At 41.0% G+C, this 27887-nt stretch overlaps 1 protein-coding gene across 2 annotated transcripts in view; it reads right to left on the bottom strand.

Moving 5' to 3' along the window:
* Positions 1–2924: 2924 nt before the first annotated feature.
* Positions 2925–27887, bottom strand: part of BABAM2 (BRISC and BRCA1 A complex member 2) — a 172440-nt gene continuing 147477 nt past the window's right edge. Inside the window, exon 10 of one of the 2 annotated variants that reach the window (XM_056852586.1) lies at positions 2925–3112. In XM_056852586.1, coding sequence (XP_056708564.1) covers positions 3042–3112 — 71 coding nt within the window. In that variant the 3' untranslated portion in view covers positions 2925–3041. The remainder of the gene's footprint in view (positions 3113–27887) is intronic. The other variant, XM_056852585.1, reaches the window with a different exon arrangement.

Here is a 27887-nt window from a genome sequence, read left to right as displayed (position 1 = left end):
ACACTAGGTGACCTTGGGCTAGTCACAATCTCTTAACCCCACCTACCTCACAGGGCGTCTGTTGTGAGGAGGGAAAGGGAAGGTGATTGTAAGCCGGTTTGATTCTTCCTTAAGTGGTAGAGAAAGTCAGCATATAAGAACCAACTCTCATCAGGCTGGTTGTTAAAGGGAGGGGGGCTGGTGAAAGAGGGGAAGGAAAAGGTGTTGCAGGCCATGATCTTGAGGCCTTTTGTCTGCATTCTAATTAGAATGCCCTACAGATGTGAGAGGCACTGAATGGAGTTGGGATGAGGTTGCATCTTAAGTCTTTCTGGGAAGGAGGTGAGACAATGGCAGTCCCCAGTTGTAAGTTTAAAAACTAGTCTAACAGCGAATGGAACACACAGACCCCTTTAAAAAGCCTAAGTACAGAGGGGGAAATGCAGTCTACTATGGTAGCAAAGGCAGACTGACCACAGTGAGAAAAGCTGTGTCTAGAAGAATCCTGCTGCTAAGGTGGGGAAGGAATGATTCGGCAGCTCATCTCCTCCAAACATCTCTTACCCTCTACCCACCAAGGGGAGTTTCTTTTCCGTAGGATTATTACTTGCACCAAAGGGGAGGATAGTGCTGACTGGCATAAAAGAGGTAGTCATGAAGTCCTCTTAAATCCATCCCTGGACCCAAATGATATTAGTATCTACAGTCTTGTGCTTTTGGGGCAGGAACTTGTTGTTTTGGGGCAAATTGTCCAGACCCATTTCAATCCAGTTTCCAGTCTTGCGTTGGAAACTGAAACTGTCTTGACAGCTCTAATGAATAAGCTTGACTGGGAGAGAGACAGAATAAAAGTGTCCGTCGACTTGATGGACCTCTCAGTGGGTTTTGATATCTTTGACCAAGGTGTCATTCTGGACAGATATTAGCTGAGCTGGTCATTGGGGTCCTGATCTCCTTTGGCTTATTGGTTTCCAAAGCTGGCCCTGGGGAACAGCTGCTCAATTCTGTTGCATTTGTTCAAAGGAGTCTTGTGGGGTATTATTTTGTCTCTCATGATTTCAGCGTGTAACAGCTATCTGGGGATGGGAGGGAGATGCCGTTGGTATCTTGATAATCCCAGCTGAATTTCTCCCAGTCAACAGAATCAGGTGGGTCAGCGGATGAGTGCCTTAAAGTAGCAATTGGTCGGATGATGGCTAGTAGACTAAAGTGCTATCCAGACAGGACTGTGCTACTGTTAGTCTATAAAGCAGCTAAACAGGAATTATGGAATCAGCCTGTTCAAGATGAGGGTTGTACTCCCACCAAAGGAGCAGGTTCATAAAGCTTGGGAGTGCGATTAGATCCATGCATGGTCTTACAATCAGTTTATGGGAAAAGTACCTTACTGTTGCTGTGATTTAAAGAACTAGACTGAAGAGTTCTTCAGCCTAGTTCTTTAAATCACAGCAACAGTAGGGCACTTTTTCCATACACTGATTGTAAGACCACACACATTTTATTCCCTCTTGGAAACTACCCTTGTCTATTTACAAAATATGGGAAGTTACTTTGCTGAGAGTCAGATGAGTGGCTTGCCTGAATGTATCACAGGAAAGAAAAAACGAATGGCTCCAAGTCTGAATGTGAAATTCCTGTATTAGAAAGAATGATGCATCCAATTCCATTTTCTCATAAAGTCCAATAAAGTGTGACTCAAACGGCGACTTTTAAGTTGAATAACTATGCATTATAAAGATCATGATGGGTAGCTGTGTTAGTCTGTCCGTAGCAGTAGAAAAGAGCAAGAGTCCAGTAGCACCTTAAAGACTAACCCAATTTCTGGCAGGGTATGAGATTTCGTGAGTCACAGATCACTTCTTCAGATACAGCTAGAATGTGAGTCCATCTGTCCTTAAGTAGAGAAGAGTGAATTCAGACACCCGATAGCAATAGCAGATAAATGTCAATAGCAGGTAAATTACAATAGCAGGCATGATTGGATTAGGTGTGATATGCAGTGGGGTAGTAGGCGTGGAGAAATCAGCATTGGTAATGAGACTGGAATCCTAGGTCTCTGTTCAATCTTGGAGAATGCATTGTCTTGAGCTTCATTACGTACTATTGCCATTGGGTGTTTGAATTCACTCTTCTCTATTTAAGGACAGATGGACTCACATTCTAGCTGTATCTGAAGAAGTGAGCTGTGACCCAGGGAAGCTCATACCCTGCCAGAAATGTTGTTAGTCTTTAAGATGCTACTGGACTCTTGCTCTTTTCTATGCATTATGTGCTGATAAAGGAATTAATGAAGTGTTTGATGTTAAAGGCCTATTTTAATAAATATTTTTGGAGGTTTTTTCAGTTGTAAAGTTCAGGAGAAATATTGTCTTTTCACTATATCTTTCAGAATTGGTTGTTGGGAAGACATTTCTTGGTATGTCAACAATTTCAAAATTTGTAGTGATACTGAAGATACAGAAAATGATACAGAAAATGCTGTCAAATCCTCATGAAGTTCAATTCTGTGGCTAATAAGGTTACTGTGGTTCCATTCTTTCAGGTTCACGTGCACACAAATCTTGACTACAGATAACTGCAAAGGTACAGCATCCTGCTTTGTTCAATAGATTTAGATCTATTTTCTGTATACCTCAAATATGCCGAAAAGTCGAAGAAGTTCTGATATGCAAAGTTTTACACAAGAACCTTAAACACTGAGGGGGGGGGGGGAAGGCCACAGATTGGGACTCCCCCACCAAGAATTTCATGAACAAGGTATCACAAGAAAAATCAGTCATATCCAGTACTTTTAATTTAAAATCAAGCAGGTTAAACAAAAAAAAAAATGTTTGTGGGTATGAAAAACTGAATGAAAGAAAACAAAATGTACTAAGTGAGTCAAGATTCTCACTGCGTGTGCAAACAACACACATGCACAGGGTAAAAACAGTTTGTCGTGATCAATGGCACCCCAGTGGTAAAAAGCACCTATGAAGACTGAAGTCACAGCGGCTTTCAGGAGGTCATCTTGCAGTCTGTTGACAAGCATGTGGGCATAAAATCCATTTTGCATTTTCCGTTTAAGTTTCAGAGTTTTCCATTGGCAAATGCTGCCTCCTGGAACTGAGGAACAAACGTTCTGAAGTAAGTCCTAGAGGAAGAATAAAAGGGTTGACATTAGTAAAGAGCAAACCAAAACCTTTCGGTCATGAGTGAAATGGAAACCTCAAACCAGATTAAAAATCCCTTAGCATTCTACCAACGGTGGCTCATCAAACCTGTCAGTGTGACATTCAATCATCTAGGAATGGATAGAGCAAAGCAATAGTTTTGCTGCACTGAAAGACTGTAGCTGTGTTTATATCTTGAATCATAACTGATTTGCATGCTTAAACCTCCCCCCCTCTCAAATTGAATGCTTGTGTGGTCAAGTTGCAAATGACTTATGGCAACCCCATAGGGGTTTCAAGGCTAAAGACTAACAGAGTTGGTTTTCCATTGCCTTCCTCTGCAGAGTGACCCTGGTGGGCTCCCATCCATTTGCTAACCAGGACAGACCCTGCTTAGCTTCCGAGATCTGATGAGATCAGGTGGCCTGGGCCGTCCAGGTCAGGGCTTGGAATGCTTACCGTACATTCTTTTTTTGGGGAGAGATTGAATCCATTGCCCTTCCAATTGAAATACACTTTGCAGGCAGTTTAGTGAATCATCTGCAGCTTTCCTCTCCCTCAGTGCTAATAAACCTAATTCTTTTACTGTAAGTAGAGCAGTATTTTGCAAAGATCAACAAGAAAAATGTGCTCTTTTTCAAAGAACTCCAAGAGAGCAACAACAGCAAACACTTAACCTGTATCATTTACTTCTGACCTAGGTAGCAGGGAGTCTCTTACAGCCTAGATCTTCACCATGCTTCCAGGATAATTGGATTTATCCATGTTTCACAGGACAGGGAATCTTAGTGGACACAAACAACTGAGAGAATAGAAGTGAAGTTGACTTTGAACTATAATCTGCATCCATATATACCTTTTTAATAAAAAAGTTTAATAAAAAGTTAAAACAATTGCATGAGGGTACATGGTGGATGTTTTGGAATCAAACACAGAAGCAGTTGAAGAATCTGAGGCTCAGGATCATTCTATAATGGACATAATATGTCACATTTATCCATACATTTCAAGATTACTTGCACAGTACTTCAGATTTAAGTGTGTCATTCTATAACTCCATTAAGACCCAAAATGTAATTCTTAGGTGAAACTATGGCCCAATTGCTCATTTACAAGGTACTATCAGAGAGAGAGAGAGAGAGAGAGAGAGAGAGAGAGAGAGAGAGAGAGAGAGAGAGAGAGAGAATTATGTTCTCTTTTTCTATAGAACAGCTAGTTTTTCCCATACTTTGTTTATTAATTACATTTATATTTAATCTTTCAAGCATCATAGATTCCCAAGAGGTCTCCCAGTGAGGCAATGGCCTGTACCTCAATCAGGTTTTATTTTGATACAATATCAGCTCTGAATAAAAATCAAAGTTAGGTTAAAATAATAAAATAAAATAAAATAATAAAAAGTTGATGATTTGAAGAAGAGAAGGAAAGATCTTCTATGGGGAAAGGCTTTCAACTGAACAGCTAGTTTATATATGCAATTATTTCACTTTTCCCTACTCATGCCTTTCTGAGTAAACTTTTGAATTAAAGGTGGTTGTAAATGATATTTTTTGCTTTATTACTTATAATGACTAGCATGATCAAACCCCTAAAATTCCAGGTGCCTCCAAATGCAAAATTCTATCCCCAGCATCCCCAAAGTGAATGAAGAAAAACAAACAGAGCACCAAAGTATGGATGGAGATTTTAGCAGCTTCTGAATTCTAATTACCCATCCTGACCCCTGAGACTGATAAATCCAACTAACCGTAGAGCTGAATCATAGAACTGAAAAACCTCAGAAATGAGGTAGCCCACCATGCAGCAATTCAGGTCACTGCTAGAGTTAAACCACCTTCAACATGTGCTAATCTAGATCCTTTTTCACATTCCTCGGAAGGGGAACCCACAGCTCGGCCAGCATTTCCCCACTTTTCAATGACTCCCCAATCCAGAAAAAGATAAGTTACCCCCCTTTCTATTTCCCCTCCTTGCCTCTCCTCTATTTTCTGATATACGCTCTGCTCAATGGGGGTAGCTACTAGGTGGTTACCAGAATCTGGGGTTGTGTGGTATTTTGCACTGAACTGGGATGAAGTATTGCTCTGACTGCTTGTGTGCAACCCTGTTATCTCATCAACAAGCTTTCACTATTATTCCAATTCATTACAGTCTTTATTTTCCTTTCTTGGGCTGCTTTGCAACTCCATCACTGTTTATTTTCATCCTACTCTTCTGAGAATGTAGCAATTATTCCACTCCATTTGAGCCTGCAACTGAGTCCTGTTCACACATCACCATCAACACATCAGGTTAACAGAAGAAACTTGTCATGCTAATGGTGACATTGGACTTTACAGAGCTGGTAAAGTCGGATAAACTATGCCCTATCATTAGATTTCTATGCGGTTTTTCTCTCCCCTCTTTTCTCAAGTGATATCTATGCAAGAAACACACTTAGAAAAATTACAGCCATCTGTATCCATGTGACTAGTTGCACCAGAATGTGGATGGGAATGTGCATGCATGCATTCATCTGCTGAAAGCAAAACCATGCAGGAAGACAACATCCATAATCAGAGGCACACTGAAAGCTGCATTCCAATTTATGATCATTCTGATGGAGCAAGCGATATGCGGTAAGAAGCTTGCTTCTATGTACAGATATACTTTTTTGGAATTCAGCATTCGAACTTCCTGCCTGTGTCAGATTACCTCTTAATAGAAAAGAAAAAAGAAAAAAAGGAAGGAAGAAACATTTGGCACATTGTATTATACTCGCCGAATAATAACCTTACCTTACTTACCCTATAGTGCAATATTAAGCAGAATTGCACCCTTCTAAGGACATTAGAAGCATTAGGTGCAAGCACCGGGTCATTCCTGACCCATGGGGTGACGTCACATCTCGACGTTTACTAAGCAGACTTTGTTTGCGGGGTGGTTTGCCAGTGCCTTCCCCAGTCATCTTCCCTTTATCCCCAGCAAGCTGGGTACTCATTTTACCGACCTTGGAAGGATGGAAGGCTGAGTCAACCTTGAGCCAGCTATCTGAAACCAACTTCCGTTGGGATCAAATGCAGGTTGTGAGCAGAACTAGGACTGCAGCTTACCACTCTGCGCCACGGGCCCTAATGGACTTAGAAGAGTATAATTCTGCTTAGGGTAGCACTGCTAATGCACAAATGAACATAAACAATCCTAACATACAACCACCATGCCCCATCAGCAAGCTGTGTGCCAAATAATAAAGAATGACCTTAAAAACGGTGGAGGGAACCCCCTAACAAATTGGGGTGGTGGAAGGCATACTTTAGCTTCTCATATTTAGCTGTATGGAGGTAACTCAGCAGTTAAGGGCAAAAAGTTTGGAAACAGCTTCAGTTTCTTCCTTTGGAATGCTTCTAAGGACTAGTGGGATAAGGTGTCCTCAAAAGTTTCTGAGGGGCAAGAAAAAGCTCCACGCTGTCATCATGCAACAGTATTTTTAAAAAATTACCATGTAACACAATCATCTACATCTGGCAAGTAATCGTGCCAATCATCATGTTCCAAAATAACAGTGTGGTAACTGGAACAACTAGAGTAGATCTGAGTTTTGAACTCATAATTGCATGCACCCTGCTCTTTCATACACATGAATAGACCGAGAGACAGCATGTAACCTAGACATCTAAACAAAGGCTAACTACACACATAAGCCCATTCTTGCTGAATGAGTTAATGCGCTCAACAATTCAGAACCTGAAGCAAAATATTCCCAAACAATTAAAAACCACATATATTTGTTTTCAGAATGCCGACTGACTCATACTAATAAAAGACTCCAGAAGTGGTTTGAGAGGTCCCTCTTCTCCATATCTACAATGCATGTTTTTCAGTTCTATTTTTACTGCTATTTATTATAGGGTTTGTGTTATAATAATAAGTAAAAACAAAACGTGAGAGCAAGACACAATGTGCTAGCTACCAGACAGCACACACGCCCAGAGTAAAACTCAGTACTGCTCACGGCACACAAACTAAAAAAAGATGTTATAGTTCTTCTCTGGGGTCAGCTACTCAGAACACAGAACTCTAGCACTGTACTGACTACCTATTTGCTTCTGGGCACAATTTAAAGTGCTGGTTCCTGCCTTTATAGGTGTTTACCACTAGGGTTGCCAGCTCCAGGTTGGGAAATACCTGGAGATTTTTAGGGCGGAGCCTGAGGAGGGCGGGGTTTGGGGAGGGACTTCAATACCATAGAAAGCAGCCATCTTCTCTAGGTGAATTGATTTCCATCGGCTGGAGATCAGTTGTAATAGCAGGAGATCTCCAGCTAGTACCTGGAGGTTGAGCAAAACAAAAATAAAGGCACCTCCGTGCCTATACCAAATAGGTTTGGAAATTATACTAGTATCCCATTGGGAACCTGTTGACAGTGCTGCTGCAGAATGTTGAATTGAAATGGACTTGTATATGTAATTGACTTACTACAAAATGAATGATGCAATGTGGGGCTGAAGAAATGAATGTGAAACGGCCGTCCCCTAGCTTTTGGATTTATACCTACTATTGGATATCCTGCTGAACTGATCAATTTTGAAACTCAGAAGAGGACTTTTTGCCTCCAGATACACACCAATAGACTGTTTCATGCTTACTTGTATATTTGTATATAACCAATCACTTAGTTGCTAAGCTTTCATGTTGTACACTTGTTTTGTTCTTTCCATCTTCATTACTCATTATAGACGTGTTTTTTGCAACCTGTTTATGTGCATTTGTGTACCACTTTCCCGTGCTAAGTACCTGGAGGTCGGCAACCCTATTTCACTGCCTATGACCCCTCATCTCCTAGTATACTCCCTGCATAAGTTAGGCTTTTCAGACAGGTGCAGGACAGTCCCCTTAGGACTGTCCCTATAGCTACAGCAAATCACAAGCCTTTTCCATGCTGGGCCCAGTCCTTCGGAACAGCCTGCCACAAGGGGTAAAGAGGGAGCCTTAACCTTGACTATTTAGAGAGCCATGTAAAGCAGTTTTATTCCAGAGACCCTTCGGTGCAAAGGGGATAGTTCTAGCAGCTGTGGCTGTGATTTTGCTAATTGTGTATTAATTCTTGTCAGCTTTAAATGTAATTGCTTTTTAAATTTGGTAATTTGTATATTTCAGTCTGCTTTAATTTTGTTCATTGAGCTGCTGTTCATGTCCCTGTAACAGGGTTGCTGTATTCTTATGCGCCCAAGGTGGTGAAGATAGGGATGTGTAAAATAAATAAATAAAACTCAAAAGTCAAAGTGACTTCACCAAGCTCCCAATCGAACAATGGTTTACACATTTGGTTTTCAACTATCACGAGGGTGAAAACTCCCATTGCTGAGACTGGTAAGTAATAATTGGGTCCTTACAGCAAAGCTTTAGCACCTTTGCAGAAAGTATATCAGCAGCTAAATCCATTTTAAGTTTCTAGCAAGCAGTTGGAGGTTTTTTGTTTTTGTTTTAAACCTGCCAGGCATTTAGTGACCAAAGGAGACATCATGACGTCTGTTTTCCTTGCTGCTGTGTTTAGGATTTTGATAGACATTTAATGTATTTTGTTGATTTAAGATGCTATTCTTTCTCATCGATTTCATACTGTCAGCCACTTGGGGAGAATCTGTGAGCTCGAAGTAAACTGAAAATAAATCTAATGCTTAGAGAATGGAAAGCTTCTTTACTTGTTTTACTTTGTAGCTCGAAGAAATACTTTATTGGAACAAACAATGAATGCTGGAAGCAGTAAGCAGATCACTTCTGTATTATAAACCATGAAGAATGGTCATAAGCTTATTAAGAGGGAGAATAATCGCTCTACCAACCTCACTTAGGACAGGCAAAACAGTTATATGGCTAGAAGGTAGACTGAAGTCAAAACTTTCTACACCTAAGAGCAATTCATTTTGCAAAGAGTACAGTTTTTTTCTAGATGGGCATTTGACACAATTGTCTCAGATACAGGCAAGGAAGCTCAAAATCCAAGACAGACACTAAGGTGCTTTTCACACATGCCGAATAATGCACTTTCAACCCACTTTCAATGCACTTTGTAACTGGATTTTACTGTGTGAAATGGCAAAATCCACTTGCAAGTGATCGTTAAAGTGCATTGAAAGTGTATTGAAAGTGTATTATTCAGAATGTGTGAAAAAGCCCTAAGGGCAAATGCACATTACACACATATAAAATCCAATGACAACGAAACACTGTCCTGATTCATATCAACACACAGTGCATCGTAACTGTGCTACACCAGCTAAACTTCAGTAGCTATCAAAGTTTTCCTGTTGAAGACCATGTTGATAAGTTACCCAACAACACATTCTCAAAGCCACCGTTCTGTGTTCAAACTACTTTTATGCTGACATCCTTCCACCTCTTCACATTCTGGCAATAGTTGCCTCACTGCCTTAATGTCAAGCAGTATCATCAGGAAGAAAAACTAAATACATCTAGCTGGCCCAAAGGTGGTCAAAGGTGCTTTGGCATGAAGCGTAAACTCAGGACCTAAAGTAGACAATTCGTCACCAGTACAGTGTGGCTCGTCTTAACTCCAGCATTCAACAGCAAGTGACAGGCCTCTAGAAGTCATCAGCAACATTATGTAACATGCCACTTCCTTCTACAAGCCCACTGAATGCTACTCACTCTCTCTGTTACCTGGAGGCAGTGTCAACTAATCTTAGCTGAGCATCTCCTTATTGGTGGTTTTCAAGCAATATGTCAAGTTATTTCTGGTGTGCTTACCACTGCTAATTAGTGCTTTAGGATCTACTCCTCTAAAAAAAACACAGGCTAAAACCCATCTTGTCATGAAGCATTCACAAATATTGTAGTTGGGGGTGGGGAGACAGGAATAGTATATTGTGAATACTTCACAGTGGAAATCATAAGAGGAAAATGCTGGGGGTGGGGGGGAGCCCACATAGAGATTAGCAACATCCAGACTACACGCGCTTACCAGTAAGGAAGGACATGCGCTTGCCAGTAAGGAATGAGCTCAGTGAATGGAAAGCTAAGTTGAAGACAGTAAGGAAAGGTTAGTCCATAGGTTGGGTTGCCAACCTCCAGGTACTATCATTTCTTCTAGGGGCAGCCTTACTGAGCCTCTTGCGCAAATGTTAGATTTTTACCTTCAACCCTTTGCACGTGACACTCCTTCTTTCTTGCTAGATTCTCGTGATCTGATCAATAAAACTGAAGGTATGAGAATTCCTAATAATGCTGTCTTGGCCTCTCTAGATGTCAAAGCCCTTTATACTAACATTCCATTGGATTCTGCTAGAGAAATCATTTCTAATTCTTTAGACATGCGTCTGGATCCATTCCCTCCCACTCATTTTTTGCTCGATGTATCTGACATTATTTTGGAAAACAACATATTTAGATATGGCATTGATTTTTACATTCAAATCAAAGGGGTTGCCATGGGTGCCTCTTGCGCCCCGGCGATTGCCAATCTCTATATGGTAAATTTTGAACGAAAATACATGTACAATGATAATCCTTTTAAGGATGATATTTTTCTGTACAAACATTTTGTAGATGACCTTCTGTTTTTATTTAAATCTTCTGACTCCTTTTACAAATTTATTCAATGGATCAATACCTTAGATCCCCATCTTCAGTTTTCTGGTACTTGTAATTCTACACAGATTCAATTTTTTGATTTGGAATTATATGTTGATGACAATAGATCCCTTGCCTTTAGACCTTATAAGAAGCCCATGTCCCGCAACTCTGGGTTACATTATTTGTCTTTCCATCCACTGCATCTTAGAAACAATTTGCCTTTCAGTCAGTTCATCCGTCTTAAGCGCAATTCTACCACACATTCGGACTTTGAACATGCTGCAGCTAATCTTAAAAGAGATCTTTCCGAGAGAGGCTACCCTGACCATGTTATAGCCAATGCCAAGCTGAAGACTGATATGAGGGACCGCAAATCCATGTTAGAAAACTCCATAACTAACATTGAAAAGAGAGTTTTTTAAAATATTGTCGAAGGCTTTCACGGTCAGAGTTCATTGGTTCTTGTAGGTTATCCGGGTTGTGTAACCGTGGTCTTGGAATTTTCTTTCCTGACGTTTCGCCAGCAACTGTGGCAGGCATCTTCAGAGTAGTAACACTGAAGGACAGTGTCTCTCAGTGTCAAGGGTGTAGGAAGAGTAATATATAGTCAGAAAGGGTTGGGTTTGAGCTGAGTATTGTCCTGCAAAAGTATTGTCCTGTAAGTATCAAGATAATGTGCTAATGAGGGTATGGTATGTTAATATGGAACCATTGTATCCTGAAGTGATCTGTTAATGTGTGTAATCCAAAGCTAATCTGTATGGCTATTGTTGAATGTTGTCTTTGTCTGGAGGTTTTTCAGGGCAGGAAGCCAAGCCTTATTCATTCTTAAACTCTCCTCTTTTCTGTTAAAGTTGTGCTGATGTTTATGAATTTCAATGGCTTCTCTGTGCACTCTGACAAAATAGTTGGTAGAATTGTCCAGTCTTTCAGTGTCTTGGAATAAGACCCTGTGTCCTGTTTGTGTCAGTCCATGTTCAGCCACTGCTGATTTCTCAGGTTGGCCAAGTCTGCAGTATCTTTCATGTTCTTTTATCCTTGTTTGTATGCTGCGTTTTGTGGTCCCGATGTAAACTTCTCCACAGCTGCAAGGTATACGATATACTCCTGCAGAGGTGAGGGGGTCTCTTTTGTCTTTTGCTGATCGTAGCATTTGTTGTATTTTCTTGGTGGGTTTAAACACTGTTTGTAGGTTATGTTTTTTCAAAAGTTTCTCCATCCTATCAGTGACTCCTTTAATAAATGGCAAGAATACCTTTCCTATGGGAGACTGTTTTTCTTGAGTTTTCTGATTTTTGTTTGGTTTAATGGCCCTTCTGATTTCATTCTTGGAGTAGCCGTTTGCTAGCAGTGCGTGATTTAGATGATTAGTTTCTTCCTTGAGAAACTGTGGTTCACAGATCCGTCTTGCACGGTCCATTAATGTTTTGATTATTCCTCTTTTCTGTCGGGGGTGGTGGTTGGAGTTTTTGTGTAAGTAGCGATCTGTGTGAGTTGGTTTCCGGTAGACCTTGTGACCTAACTGAAGGTTTGTTTTACGGATGACAAGGGTATCAAGAAATGGGAGTTTACCCTCAATTTCCTTTTCCATGGTAAACTGAATGTTTGGATGGATATTATTAAGATGGTTTAGAAAGTCCATTAATTTTTCTTCACCATGGCTCCAAATGGTAAATGTATCATCTACGAACCTGAACCAGACTGTAGGTTTGTAAGGTGCTGATTCTAATGCTGTCTTTTCAAAATATTCCATGTAAAAGTTTGCTATTACTGGACTGAGTGGACTTCCCATAGCTACTCCATCAATCTGTTCATAAAATTCTTGATCCCATAGGAAATAACTTGACACTGAGAGACACTGTCCTTCAGTGTTACTACTCTGAAGATGCCTGCCACAGTTGCTGGCGAAACGTCAGGAAAGAAAATTCCAAGACCACGGTTACACAACCCGGATAACCTACAAGAACCAGAGAGTTTTTTGTTCCCTAACTTACAGTCGGCACTCTAATGCCATTCAGCAAATAATTAAGAAGCATTGGCATATGCTTACATCTATTCCAGGTTGTTCTGCTCCACCTCTTTTTGGCTTAAAAAGGAATGTCTCTTTAAGAGACAAGCTAGTTCGCTCCGACATTGTATCCAGACGCTTGCCTCCTGTAACTATTGGTCATTTCCCTTGCGGCTCGTGCTCAATGTGCCCATTGAGCCTTCCTGTAAAGGAGTTTACATCAACCACCTCGGATTCTAAATTTAAAATCACACATTTCTCGAATTGCTCCACGAGCCGCATGGTTTATTGCGTCACTTGCGAATGTGGTCTACTCTACGTAGGCAGCACATTACGCACAGTCAAACTGCGTATTGGTGAGCATAAATCCAGGATTAGGTCCCGTAATTTTGAGGCACCCCTGACTTCCCATTTCATCGAAAAGCAACATAATGAAAATGATCTTAGATTTTTTGTTATTTGGATTTATAAAGGTAACAGCTTTGATATGGAAAATGTGCAAAAAATCTTACTGAGACAGGAAAGCAAGTTCATTTATTTATTCAAGTCATATTTTCCTTTTGGTCTCAATAATGAATTTGACCTATCGTGTTATTTGTAAGTAAGTAATAAGTATTTTCAGAATCCATCCTTTGCCACTCATCCCTCTGTTCTAGCTGAATATATTAGATAGCACTTCTTATGCAACTTTAACTGTAGCCATTTTGAGCAGCCTTCTGGTGCATTTAGACTGAATACTTGTATTAAACTGCTATTATTGCATCTACTAAGGTATGTTTCATTTTATAAGCTTTTAATATATATTTAAAGACAATGGTAGTTTAGTATAAAAAATTTTTTAATTAATTATTATTACATTTTATAGATAAATGATATATATTAAGAAGATATTAGCTGATGAAGCTGCAATTACGCAGTGAAAACGCTCGTGAACATCCGGACGGCGTTACTGTGGACCTTCTCCCCTTTGTTCCACTTGGGGTTATTATCTGAAGAAACTACCTTGAGATAAGACTTTCACTTACTCTGATAGAGACCTACCTTGAAAGAGACTTTCCAATTCTCCCTTGTGGATTCACTTGTATATATTCTCTTTGATGTTTGCACTTGTTTGTAGATGTTTACGTTCACAATACATGTTTGCATAGTTTGCTTGTGTAATTATTTATTTTGTTTGGTGAGCCTGGTACTAGAGTTTTCCTAACCTCCAGGTACTAGCTGGAGATCTCCCGCTACTACAACTGATCGCCAGCTGACAGAGATCAGTTCACCTGGAGAAAATGGCCACTTTGGCCATTGGACTCTATGGCATTGAAGTCCCTCCCCTCCCCAAACCCCGCCCTCCTCAGGCTCCACCCCAAAAACCTCCAGCCGGTGATGGACCTGGCAACCCTATCCATAGGCAAGGCATATTATTGTAAATTCTATGTTACCGTGTGAGTTGCCCTGAGTCTGGCTTTTGCCAGGGAGGGTGGGATATAAGCTTAATAAAATAAATAAATAAAATAATGGTCTAAGGACTACAAATGTGAGAGAAGGAGGGAGCTGCAGGGGGCTAACTAAGGCAAAAATGGGCAGAGAAGGCTGGAAAGGAGGGGTTAAGTAATAAGGTAGGACTGTGGAACAATCACAACCATGGGCCTAGGAGCAGGAGAGATGTGTTGCAAGTGGGAAGAGAAATGGAGAGGCATGGGAAGTAGGGGTGCAGACTAGGACACCAAGACAGAGAACTGAGGAACCTGTCTAACATGATAAAATTTTTGCTGGCTAACTCAAGAGAAGAAGCCAACATAAAAAGGGTTAGCTACGCCTGCAAGCAACATTGTTTGCTTACAGAAAACAAAACTTATCTGGCCTTTCCTATATTGAAAAGATAGGAACTGCTTTCTTGCCCCAATCCCAAATGAGGTAGCTACTACTGTGGAAAAGTTACAACCCTACAGTCCTTTAAAGGGCAACTCTACACAAAAAAAGCATTGGGGATAACCAGCGTGGTTGCCAAATGCTACCTCGTATTTGTTGACCTATTTCTCCTTCGTAAGTACCATACTCTGCTCAAAACAACATACAGGCCAAATCAAATGAGCACAGAACTGAGCATCCTGAAAATGATTAAGCAACAACATTTGCTCTTATATTAGTAACAAAACTACAGTTGGCTTTTGACTGATAACAGTGGACAGCTGCTGGTGGGTAATGTGTCAGAAGATGCCTTTCAAAATACCTAGTTGCTCATGTCAGCAAGAGGAACCCTACTGTGTCCCCCCATTACCTGAGCTTTACTGGGTAGTCAACTGAAGACAGGATCTCCCCCCGCCCAAAAACCTTTTTTCTTTTGGTAGTATCTGACTTTGGAATGTCCTGTGGAGGGAAGCCTGCTTTGCTCCTTCATTAAAAGCTTTGCCACTTCGCTGAAATCTTGGCAGTTTTGGGGGGCTTCTGGAATAAGATGAACTTGAATAATCACTAGAGATGCTGCTGATTAGTGGTTATTGACTGCACCACTGTTCCAGAGCCAGTGTGGTGTAGGGGTTAAGACAGGCCCGAGGGCCGGAACTGGCCCATTAAGAGCCAACCGAGGCAGCCACCCACCCCACTCTCAATCTGGGTTGGTGAGGCATGGCCCGGCCCGACCAAGTGACATTTATGTCATATCCGGCCCTCGTGACAATTGATTTTGACACCACTGGGTTAAGAGCAGTGGACTCTAATCTGGAGTACCGGGTTGGTTTCCCCACTCCTACACATGAAGCCTGCTGGGTGACCTTGGGCCAGTCACAGTCGTCTCCGAACTCTCTCACCTCCACCTACCTCACAAGGTGTCTGTTGTGGGGAGAGGAAGGGAAGGCCAGTCTGAGACTCCTTAATGGTAGAGAAAAGCAGGGTATAAAAACCACCTCTTCTTCTTTTTCTGCTGCATTTTTAAAAGCATGTCATGCGATTATTAGTTTCACCTTTTTCTTGAATTATTTTATGTGGTTTTTTACACAACTGTTAGCTGCCTTGAGGTTCTCTTAAGAGAGAAAAGTGGGACACAAATATTTTAATTAAATAAATGGAAAACACAATAACATAAGCACATCGCGGCAGTATCAAAATGAAATTATGTTATTCTTCTTGCTCAAAGCCACTTATCTACACAACGCCTGACAATCTCGGTGCGCCTAACCACCAAGAGGCTTTCCGTATCAAACGCTCTTATGCTTCTTTCTTCAGACCAACAAAACCATTCAGGCCAGGGAAATTAGGAGAACTGTTCCTCCATATATTAAGAGAAAGCAAAAAAATTAAAAGCTAGGTAGATCTGGCCAGGGATCGTAAGACTCGGTGGCTTTGACCTATTCGTCTTAGACTGTAATTACAACGTTGCCAATTCATAATAATGTCATGTTACATAAAGGATGTCAACACCGTGGCCACAAAATGCATCCAGAATCTTGTAAATCCCTCTGACTGTACACTTTTTGAAGCTCAGACTGGTAATTCGCAAAGCTTTATAGTTCCCCGTTCTTGCTGAAACTTGTCCCGAAACAAAGAAAAACTTGTTTTGAAAATGCTTGCCACCCACAGCAGTCTGTTCTGGGGCACTTGATGAGGAGAGGGCCAGCCCTTCCCTGACCACACATAGTCTGGCTGGCTGTTTTTTGTGTGCAACTCCCAGCAATTAACCTTTTAAAGTACAAAAGATGGATAATGCGATGCTCTCAGAGACAAAGTCGCCACCTTCCCAGAAGCAGTGACCCAGACACACACACACACCAAGGGTGGGGATCATTCTTAAAAGACAGACAGAGTCAGAATACTCATTTGTATGAAGAGTCGTCGACTAAAGCGATGAGGGAAAAATGTAAAAGGACATGTTGCAACGGCAGGCTAGTATTAGTTGCAACGGCAGGCTGGTGCGCATGGTTACAACAAAAGCAACGGCCTGTACGTGGGAAACGGGGCAGAAGCACCGTGGTTCTTGCCATGGAAAACTGCTTGGCAACCCAGTCTGCACCTCGCTATGCTGGCAGAGCACTATGCAGGTGACTTCCTGGGGAAAAATCTGTAAACTGCTCTGAGTTCTTTGGAAGAAGAGCAGAGTAAAAAAGTAATAAATAAAATCAAATCAAAACTGTACACCATCATGTTTGAAGCGCAAGACAAATGCATGTTTTCCCCAATGCAGACAGATTTCAGGAAGTGCGCATGCCATTTCTTTCATGGTCATTATTTCCATGGGGGAAAGAAAAAAAAGAGTCAAGATTGCAGGGCCCCCAGAAGGTATGTTTCTAGGTCTCCCAGTGCCATTAATATTTTATGGTAAGCCTCAACGTTGTCACCACTAGTATGTCACCACAACAAAATAAAGAAGTGCAAGTTCAGCTACAGGCTTGGGAAAGCCCCCATAATGCCCCCCAACATACAACATACAAGCAGACACACCTATTCTCATACATAATCACAACGGGCAAGAATCATACCGAAGTACAGGGGTGCCTTAAAGACGAACACCATTTATTCAAGCATGAGCTTTTGTGAATCACAGCTCACAGATGCATCTGAAGAAGTGAGCGCTAATTCACTAAAGCTCATACTGGAATAAATGGTGTTCGTCTTTAAGGTGCCACTTGACTTTGTTTTATTTTACTAGACTAACACGGCTACCCTCCTGGAAGGCTACAGACAAATATATCCTCAAAATATGCAAAGAGAAGACTCAAACTGTTTCCCCCCCTTCACACATACATACATGAAGATGACCCTAACTTGTTAGGCAGGCTGCTTCTCTATTGCCATCATCATCTTCTGTGCCCAACCTCCACGGGTACCTCCAAAGAGGAAACACTGGAAATGCTGAGATGGTCAAGGAATCTGCTTGAGTTCAAAGCTCACTCTAGCCACACATTCTCCATTACAAGAAAACAGACATCACAGTGGAAGGTAGACTCAGGGCTAAGCTATCTTGACCTCCATTGTGGAATCAAGCTTGAATTCTGTGGCTGGTTGGAGTTCTGTAAGGGCCGCAACAGGGGGATTCGTGTCCTATGAAAAATTTATATTATCCAGGAAGACACAGGCTAGAACTTGCAACAGTCACATGACAGGAAATGGTAGATATTTAAGGAGACCTGAGGACATACAGTGCATTCATAAGAAGAGTTACTCTAGTCATTGAATGGGCTTAGACTGGAGTAACTCTCCTAAGGAACGGACTGTTAGTCCTCAATGTTGCCCAAGAGTGGATGTAACATGCTGGTGTTGTTAAAACCAGCTGGGAATAGTGATCATAGGGCCATTAAATTCAGCATTTATATAACGAGAAAGTTGCCTCCAAAGTCCAACACGGCCACATTTGATTTCAGAACAGGAAACTTCATAAATGGGGGATTATCAATAGGAAGTTGAAAGGGACTCTTTTTTGTTTCAGTGACGCTTAGGCCATATATGCATGGGAGGTTTTGCAGCTCTTTAGATGCACATTTTCCCCATCCGCATGCTCAAAACTCTGCATGGGGGCCTATTGTTGAGTTTTGACAATTTTGATGGGGAAAATGTGCATCTAGAGAGCGGCAAATCCAAGCCAAGATCTCCCATGCATAAATGGCCTTACTTGAACTTATTCCCTTCAAAAAGACAGCATTTTTTGTTTTTAAATTTATATATATACACACACACACACATAAAATACTGTCTAATTTTACAGTGCTTATTTAGATACAATCTTGTTTCAAATGTGGTTTTGGTATATAGGTCACATTTCATAACACCATTAAGTGGAACGTTAACATATGATTATACCTCCTCCTTTTTCTTTTTTTCCTGAGATCCAGAAAAGAAAGTCTTATATTTTAACAGTTACCTCACAAACAAAGTTCATGAGCAACCCAAGGTCACATCAAAATTTAAAATAAATTTAACAATACGTAAGCATTTATTTTAACTTTCATTCAAGTTCACATAATCTGCATAAATTCATATTAATGTTTGTTCTATTTTTAATCTAGTTTAACTTTCTCCTTTTTTGGTCAACAAAGGACAGAAGGCCAAACATGACATTTCCTTAGTAGTAATTGTGTTTGGCTATGTATTTGAGCAATTAAGCTGCTCATTATACTTTAGAAAGAAATGTGTGGATTGTTTTTGGGTATACATCTTGTATTTTTAAAATCAAAATAGTTTTGTCATTTATGGCTTTCTCTCCTTTGTTGACCAAAAAAGGAGAAAGTTAAACTAGATGAAAAATTGAACAAACGTTAATATGAGTTCATGCAGATTTATGCAGATTAAGCGTACTTCTATTTTACCATACATGTGACTTCTAGCAAGTGCAAGCAATCATCACAAATCTAGATATTATCAGTTGGTTTGAAGACTTACATGTGAAGACTTACACGTCTCCGTATTTCCATATGATTGCATACTAAGATCCAGTGAATATTGAAAAGAAGTTGGTTCTTGTAGGTTATCCGGGCTGTGTAACCATGGTCTTGGAATTTTCTTTCCTGACGTTTTGCCAGCAGCTGTGGCAGGCATCTTCAGAGTAGTAACAGAGTAGTTACTACTCTGAAGATGCCTCCACAGCTGCTGGCGAAACGTCAGGAAAGAAAATTCCAAGACCACGGTTACACAGCCCGGATAACCTACAAGAACCAATGAACTCTGACCATGAAAGCCTTCGACAATATATTGAAAAGAAGCTCTGCATAATTTTGTACCAGCGCCAACATTGCTTGCTTTAACCAGGGGCTCTAAAACTTTGTCATGAAAAGAGTTTTCCAAGTATAACAAGTAAAAACCCCTAAATGATCCTTCATAATTGAAGATAAAACAAAGGCACTTCAGCTGACAGAACTCATGCTGAGCCTGGGGGAGCATAGATCAACGAAGAAAGGAGACAGCAAAATCTGATGGCTCATAATATGTTAAGACTCCCAAAGTAGGGTTCCTGAGAAAAATGGAGACAGTCAAAAGTAAAGAGTTGATCAGTTTCCATTCCTCTCCCACTTGGTCCTAACCATTATTGAGTAGGAGGAAGGGTGGCTGGCTGGGTTGTAGAAGTGAATAGACTTTTTCTACAGTCTCAAAGGTGTTTCAGACCTATGAGTGTCTTCCTCCAACTGTTCTTTCCCATTACTTTTGAAAAACCAAGTTTTCTTTGAATGTTCACAATGCCCTTTGCATAAACTCTCCCATCTCAGAAACTACAGGTAGTTTATACAGCAGGGTGTTTCAAACAAAACAAAACAAAAATCCCACCACTATATGTTAACATGGTTCATCAGATGAAACTTGGTTACAGTTATGTATTATTTGAGAGTAGCCTCCATATTTATAGACTGTTGTATATATTAATTGCATTGCATGAAGTACTTTCATTTGTTCTAAACTGACTGCTAATAAATTTCTGTGGATGATAGCCAAGTTCAAGATCTAGTGTTATGAAAAGGGAGCAACTAAATCTGTATGTACTTTCTTCATACCATTCATAGTTTTATAAATCATTAACCTATTTTTTCTTAGGCGTCTCCTTAAAAACATTCCAGCCTTTCTCCATAAGGCTGGTATACCAAGTATTTGATCAGATTTGGTAGTCTTTTTTGAGATGTGGCAATCAAAAATGCCCACAGTGTCCAAATGTGGCTGTACCATAAATGCATAAAACGACATTATGATACTGGTGATTTATTTTCTTCAGTCCTGTTTTACTTTCCATTTTCATCTGAATAGGATGTATTTCACAGTAACCATAGAGAGCACACTGCACTGTAAAAAAAGTCAGGGAGAAAAACAAGAACCATTTTCACTTGCAGAAATATCTAAAATGATAAAATTACATATGCCAGAGTTTGAATTATGCAATCTAATTGTTAATATTTGGTTCACATGTTTTGCCTCTCCAGACCTTGAATTTATAGGAACACAAAGAGCTCATCATTCCTACTCCACCAAGGCCTGAAGTAAACTGCACATTAGGAAAGGTAGCATCAAATCTAAGAGGATGTCAACATAGCTGACAAGCAAAGTCAAGGAAGCCCTAAGAAAAGACTGCATGCCGGCTCTAGCGAAACAAATGTAAATTGAAGATAAGGCAAGTGACAATAGGATATGCGGAGCACACCGCTAAAAACATTAAGACAACCACTGAGAATTTTCTTAAATACATCACAAACAGAAAACTAGCCCAGGAGACAGTACTTCTCAGGGACAACAAAAGGGTGAAAGGATTGCTAAAAGAAGACAGCGAGACTGCTGAGAAACTGAAGGTAGTCTTTGTGTCAGCTGTGAAAAGTGTGTGCCAGTTACCCATGCTGAGCTGCTGTTTTCTAGACGGGTGCTGGAATAAATGAATCAAACAGAGGTGATGAGAGATGAAGTTCTTATGATTAATACAATCAGGGTACATACATTATATATAATTCTGGTATATTGTTCTGGTATAGAAAAAATTGTATAAACATTATTCGTATAAATATTTTTAAACACTGCATGTTAAGAGCAAAATGTTTATGGGTTGAGCAAAATGTTTCTGTCCTTTGGGTTAAGAGCATGTTAAGAGCAAAATGTTTCTGTCCTTTGCAAGATTTAGCAGCAAAGATTTAGCAGATTTACTTCCATTTTAAAGCCACAAATAGATATAACATTTCCAGCAGCCTTATCAATGCTGTGCCTTTCCATTATATTTGCCTCAGTGTATATAAATAAGTCAAGTTGTATCAACTTCTGGCTTACTGCCCTAAATAATATAAACTGTATTTATGCTTCTTTTTCCAAGTTATAGGTTTCTTTCTTTCTTCCTTTCTTCCTTTCTTCCTTCCTTCCTTCCTTCCATTTTTGGGGACTAGTCAGAATTCAGCCTTCTATGAAGATGGGAATCACCCAAAGCTCTTTGTCACTATACATATATTTAGCTCTGGTACCACTGATTCATCTGAAAGGTATATCGTATTCAGTATTAAAATATTTTATCTTTACTCTAGAGAACCACAGTTGAAATCAAGAGTAATCAGAAAGAGCTCTTCAATATATAAGCTTAGATTTCTGTCCCTGTTTTCTACAGGTCACCAGAATTTGTGACAACTAAAGACAGGATGCATGCCGGCACTCAAGATGCCCAGCCTTAGTGTGCTGTATTTAGTGACTAGAGAGAAAAAAGGCCCTAGTTGGGAAAGGATAAACAAACACTTCTGTCGTCTATTATCAGTGGGTAATTAAAGACTACCAATTTCTGAATAATAAAGATCCACTAAAATGCACATTATGTAGTATAAGGTTTAAGAACTTTATTCAAGAAAGCAATTAATCTATTTGCAAAAAAACCTTATTGAATAAACAAAATTCTTCTATCCTAAAGATATGATGCTTAGAGACAGTATTCATTATGTAGAGAAACCTTTACTCTGTCAAACATTTCACATATACATATCTCCCACCATGGCATTACATCTTTAATCATTGTTTTTTTCCTTGCCACAGTCAACGATTTAATGAGAAGTGACCAGAAATAAGTTTCCCAACCCTCCTAATTTGGCTGAAATCCACATTATGCATGACAGCACTGAAGATCCCTGGCAGGCACCTGTCAGAAGCCAACATACCATGTCTTAAAAGCTGTGCTCAGCTATCCAAGAAGACACTTTTCAAAATGTACAGGAAAAAATATGATTCGACCAGCCAGACTCAATTGTGCCGCCACCCACTGAGGAAATGTACACAGATTCTACTGCAATAGAAACTGCTGTTCTATTACAGGCCATAAACATTCATTTTTGGTCTATTAGTTTTCTGTTTATCGCTACAAAATCATCTACACATTTAAAGGTGATTTTGTTACTAGCACTGCTGTATTAATTATGTATTAAATAGCTGAATAATTAAATATTGTTTGATAGTTCAACAAAGCGCCATTTTATATTATTTTTACTCATGTCACTGTTGAAAGCATTTTATCCCATCAGTATGTGCATCTTTATTTATTAAACAATAGCTTGAAATGCATTCTCCTGTTTCCTGGAAGAAATCTTAGTACAATTGCTTCTAATTCTATCTGCTGTGTACAATCAAATAATTAATTTCACAAACTGAGTCCTGTGAGAAATTCACAGGAAAATTATATCACTGGTCCCTGCTTAGTCCTCTGGCTTCTGACACCCACCATCCACCTTTCTGCACTATTCCCTCCCATTGCATTCTCCTCCCGTCTTTTTCCTTCCACACTATGTACCTTCTGCCCCCCTTAAGACCAATGCTGGTCTCCACCTCCCTCTTGCTCTCCCACTGCTCCCCTTTCTCAGTCTGACATACCTGTCACTAGGGCTGTCGATTCGGTTCGTCCCAAACCGAAAAACAGCCCAATTTTCCCCGATTCAGCGGTTTCTAGTTCGGATGGAACCGAATTAAAAAAAGGCGGGAAAACACGAGCCGAATTCGGCGAGTTCAGGATCAGCAGCATAACCATAAAGGCATTAAAAACACATTCGCACCTTTCCGTGGCTCTGGGGGGGGGCATGTGTGGAGGTAGAGGTCCAATAATTTCAGTGTAGCTTCAGGGGACCCTTCTTGCAAGAACCCCCAAGTTTTGTAAAGATTGGGTCAGGGGGTCCCGAGATGTAGGGCCCGGAAGGGGTCCCCGCCCAAAATTGCCAATTGGAATAAGGGCATTAAAAACACATTCGAGCCTTTCCATGGCTCTGAGGGGGCATGTTTGGAGGTAGAGGTCTCAAAATTTCAGCGTAGCTTGAGGGGACCCTTCCTTCAAGAACCCCCAAGTTTTGTGAAGATTGGGTCAGGGCCCCCCGAGATATGGGGCCCGGAAGGGGTCCCTCACCCATCTGCCCATTACAGCCTTTAAAAACACATTCGAGTTGGGCCGTACCATTACCCCAGCCCGGGGGTCTGGTTTGGTGGTTGCCTCGGCAGTTGGGCCGTACCATTACCCCGGCCTGGGGGTCTGACTAAAAGGCAATTAATCCCTAGTTATGGGGTCCCCCCATCCACCCACTGGAATGAATGGGAGCAGGCAATCCTTAATGTGCATCTAGAGAGCGGCAAATCCAAGGCAAAACCTTCCGTGCCAGAGACTATGTGTGTGTGAGTCTGCTAGAATCGTATTGGATTACTCCTGAGTCCTCCCAGTCCCTGCTCCTGATAGAAGAGAAGAAGACATCTCAGAACCATTTGGGGGCTTTTCTCTATAATTCTCTATAATTTTTTCCTGTGTGCGCGTATGTGGGGAGGGGATTCTGTGTGTGTGTGTGAGAGAGAGAGAGAGGGGGGGGGGAGCCAAAGGGAGTGGGTTTACCTGTTCTGCTGGGGGGTGGGCTTGATTGCCTCTGTGTGGGACTGTGCTTTCTACTGTTTTCACTGGTTGCCAACTTCGTGTGGAGTTAACTGTGGGTCAGTGAGTCTCTCTCTGGCTGGTTCCTATAGTTTCCAATGGGTTGTGCAGCCGCTCCTGTTGTTTCGAATGGGCTAGTGTTTTAGTACATCCCCTGTAATGTATTTCAGTAGAGTCAATGCAAGTCAACCGACTTTCCCCTCTCCCATTATCTTCAATGGGCTGGGCAGCCTCTCCCATTGCTTCCGATGGGCTGACTTGTCATTCGTCTTAGTACATCCCTTTTAATGGCTTTATTCCAGTGGGCAGATGAGGGGGACCCCTTTCGGGCCTCATAACTCGGGGGCCTGTGACCCAATCTTCACAAAACTTGGGGGTTCATGCAAGAAGGGTCCCCTCAAGTACGCTGAGATTTTGGGACCTCTACCTCCAAACATGCCCCCCCAGAGCCGCGGAAATGCGCGCATGTGTTTTTAATGCCTTTATTCCTGTGGGGCCCCATATCTCGGGACCCCCTGACCCAATCTTTACAAAACTTGGGGGTTCTTGCAAGAAGGGTCCCCTCAAGCTATGCTGAAAGTTTGGGACCTCTACCTCCAAACATGCCCCTGCAGAGCCGTGGAAAGGCGCGAATGTGTTTTTAATGGCTTTATTCGGCCAAATTTTTTCTCAAACTCGGAGCCGAATTCCATGGATCCTAATCGGGGGAGTTCGGACTTCGGCATTTCCCGAATCAAAACGGGCCAAATTTTGCCGAATCCGAATTTTACCGAATTATTTTTTCAACAGCCCTACCTGTCACCCATCCCTCTACTTGTTCTGCCTGCACACTCACCCCTTCCCTCAATGCTCTGCCTGACCTCCCCCTCCTTGCCATTCTGCCCCCACCCCTCTCTTTGCTTCTGTGGCTGCCCATCCTTTTCTTTGCTGCCATGCTGCTGACCCACCTACCCCTTTCTTGTTTCTCTGCCTACCAACCTCCCTTTCCTTGCTGCTGGCTCCACACAGGTAGGCAACCCTCCTCACCTGCCCCGCATCATCCCTTTCTATGCCCCATGCCCATCATGGTAGTATAGTCTCCCCCTCCCCAGACAGGGAGAGAGAGGGAGGCAGTGGTGACTTTGAGAGATGTACATTGTGTGTGCATGTGCAAACGTTCCTCTATTTGGGGTGATTTCACCACCACCCCACTATTTCCTCCCAGGTTTTTTATTTTTCTGGAAACTGGTGTGTGTATGGGGGGGGGGTTCCTCCAAGTTTGCAGAAAAATGGCCCTGATCCATGGATTTAAGTATCAACAGACTTGGCCATGTTAAGAATTAGGTATATTGATTAAATGGTTAAAAGCGTATTTTAAGAAATCAAAAGGTGCTGTCAATCAGGCAAATAAAAATTATAAAAATTATATACATTAAAAACATGGCACATTTGTAATGTGTAGTCCATTGCATATGAGCATTATAAAAAAACATCTCAGACTATACCTTCTGGCCCCAGAGTTTACATTTTCCCCCAATATACTTCTTTGTCTGTGTGCACGTTGTACCTGTATCTGCCAAATGAGGATACACTTCATGCATCTGATGTAATGGGTTAGTCCATGAAATAAATCTGTAAATCCTAAGGTGACACAAGGCTTCATTTTAAAATTTATCCTGTTTTTTGCTAATCATAACGAAACGCCAAGAGCTGCCAGGCAGGTACCAGGCTGCGTCCACATGTCACTGGATACTGTGCTCGTTCTGTTATGGCAATCATTTGCAACTGGACTGGCTAGTCCACACAGGATAATGATTACTATGACACAGTTATTGTGCAATATCCAGCAACACATGGATGCAGATGCAGCCCCCCCACAACTGAAAAGGTTTACTTCAGAACCCATGGGTTCTGAGATTTTATCACGTATTGAGCCGGTGCAACTTCAGATCTATCTTTTCATCCATACAGTTCAGAAATTTGCTGCTGCTTTTTTTTAAAAAAAGGAAAGCTAAGGTTTTTAAGATGCTGAAATACCTTTGTTATCCTTACATGGCATTTGGAATGCACATAACTGGGCGCATAGCACATTTAGAACCGAAAATATGATTGATTGGATATGCCTTAGGAAAAAAAATGGTTTATACAAGGCCTGCCCAGGATTTACTAAAGCCTCACGGGAATTTATAGAGCTGCACAGAGCACAACTGAGAACAGATATTACACTGGAATGTCTCCAATAGTTAAGTATTACATGCACAAACAAACAAGCAAGCTTTATTTACAATATTCCCTCATGAAATTGCAGGCTGAGACAGTATGTTCTGTTTACACAGTCTAGAATGCCCACTTAAGGAAAGAGAAACACAGGACTTTTCCCATGGAGATGAAAATTCAGGGTCTGCTTTACATCCCTACCACAAATATGAGCACCATTTTTTCCATAATTAACTATATATTTTATACCCACCACAGTTCACCACGTGTATGCTTCAGTGTGATGGCATACAGCTGTCTTCAAGCATTACCCTTTCCTGCAAAAGCAGCTGTTGTGCAGGGAGAATGATCACAGACAGCCTCTTCTGCTTTTCTTCTAAAGCTACCTCTGGAGAGCTCAACTCTGAGTCGCCTTCCTTTCCGTCCTCTCATTATCGCTGCCTTCCCATGCCTCCTCTGAACTCCCATATCCCTGTCTGGGACCTCATCCTTCTATATTACCCTCTGTCTATCTGCTGTATCTATATTCTCAACTTTCTCCACATGATTCCATTTGTTTATTAAGATGTCTTGACCACGTTCAGTAAAGGCAAGTGAGGGGCAATTAAAGGTACATTGAGAAAGCAGGGTATCTGTGTGATTTTTAAATTGTGCCACATAGTTCACAGTCTAAAATACTTTCTACTTTGGCCTTTGATAGATTGGAAATAGAGACACAAATTGTTTCAGAGCATGTTCCCATTCAAGAAGATTGGCAGTGCACTAAAGAAATAAACAATGGGTACATTTAAGCTCCCCCATCTGAAAGCAGAAGGACACTTCTACTTGTGAAAGGGAGGGTATGAATTCTACCTATTTTTCCTTTCTATTTCAGATCCCTGTGCCATTTGCAGGGGGTTCCCTGACACGCATGAGGGGTTGAGTGTAACATACAGAAGTTTGCAGTGGGTAGGTGGAAGGCAGAAAATATCTGTCCCATGAGCAGAGCTAAGCTCCCAGCTCTCTGGATTCAACCCAACAACATTTATATGGGGATGAAACATATTTCTCCAAAATGTACATCTATTAAACTAATAAGAGGAGAGGAACACATATTGCATACAGGATAAAGCAAAAATGGAAGGAAATATTGCAAAATAAATCACAGAGTTTGAGAAGGAGCAGAAGCAAACTTTTTTAGCCAGAACAGGCAAACAAAAATATGGGTATTTTGGATACAGGGAGAGCATATTTAAATTTCCTTAAACAATGAAATTTTGAATCACATAATTAAACCGATAAGCTATTGGCATGGCAAACAATAGGAAAGCAACACATTGGCATTACTGAAATTGAAGGTAAATATGTAACAAAAGAGATTTTGCAGAGAGCCTCCCCATGTAACAAAAGAGATTTTTACAAGAATGTACTAGATTTTATGAAAAATTACAGTCCTCAGAAACTCCAGCCCAAGAACATGTTTTTAATATGAACAGCCTCAAATTATTTGGTATAAAGATTTGTAAAAGATGGACATTTAACAGAACGCAAAACATTTTTAAAAACCTTGAAATCATAACTAACAAACATTCAGGGCTTGTCTCCTCCCGATTCACTTGAGTTTTAGTTTAGTGTATGTTGAGAAGTCATTTCTGCTAGTACAGTTACATCTACATGGACA

The sequence above is a fragment of the Euleptes europaea genome, chromosome 7 (genome assembly GCF_029931775.1).
Source record: "Euleptes europaea isolate rEulEur1 chromosome 7, rEulEur1.hap1, whole genome shotgun sequence".
NCBI lineage: Eukaryota > Metazoa > Chordata > Lepidosauria > Squamata > Sphaerodactylidae > Euleptes > Euleptes europaea.
Note: the sequence above shows the minus strand (reverse complement) of the source record. Positions and strands in the feature narration are given on the sequence as shown.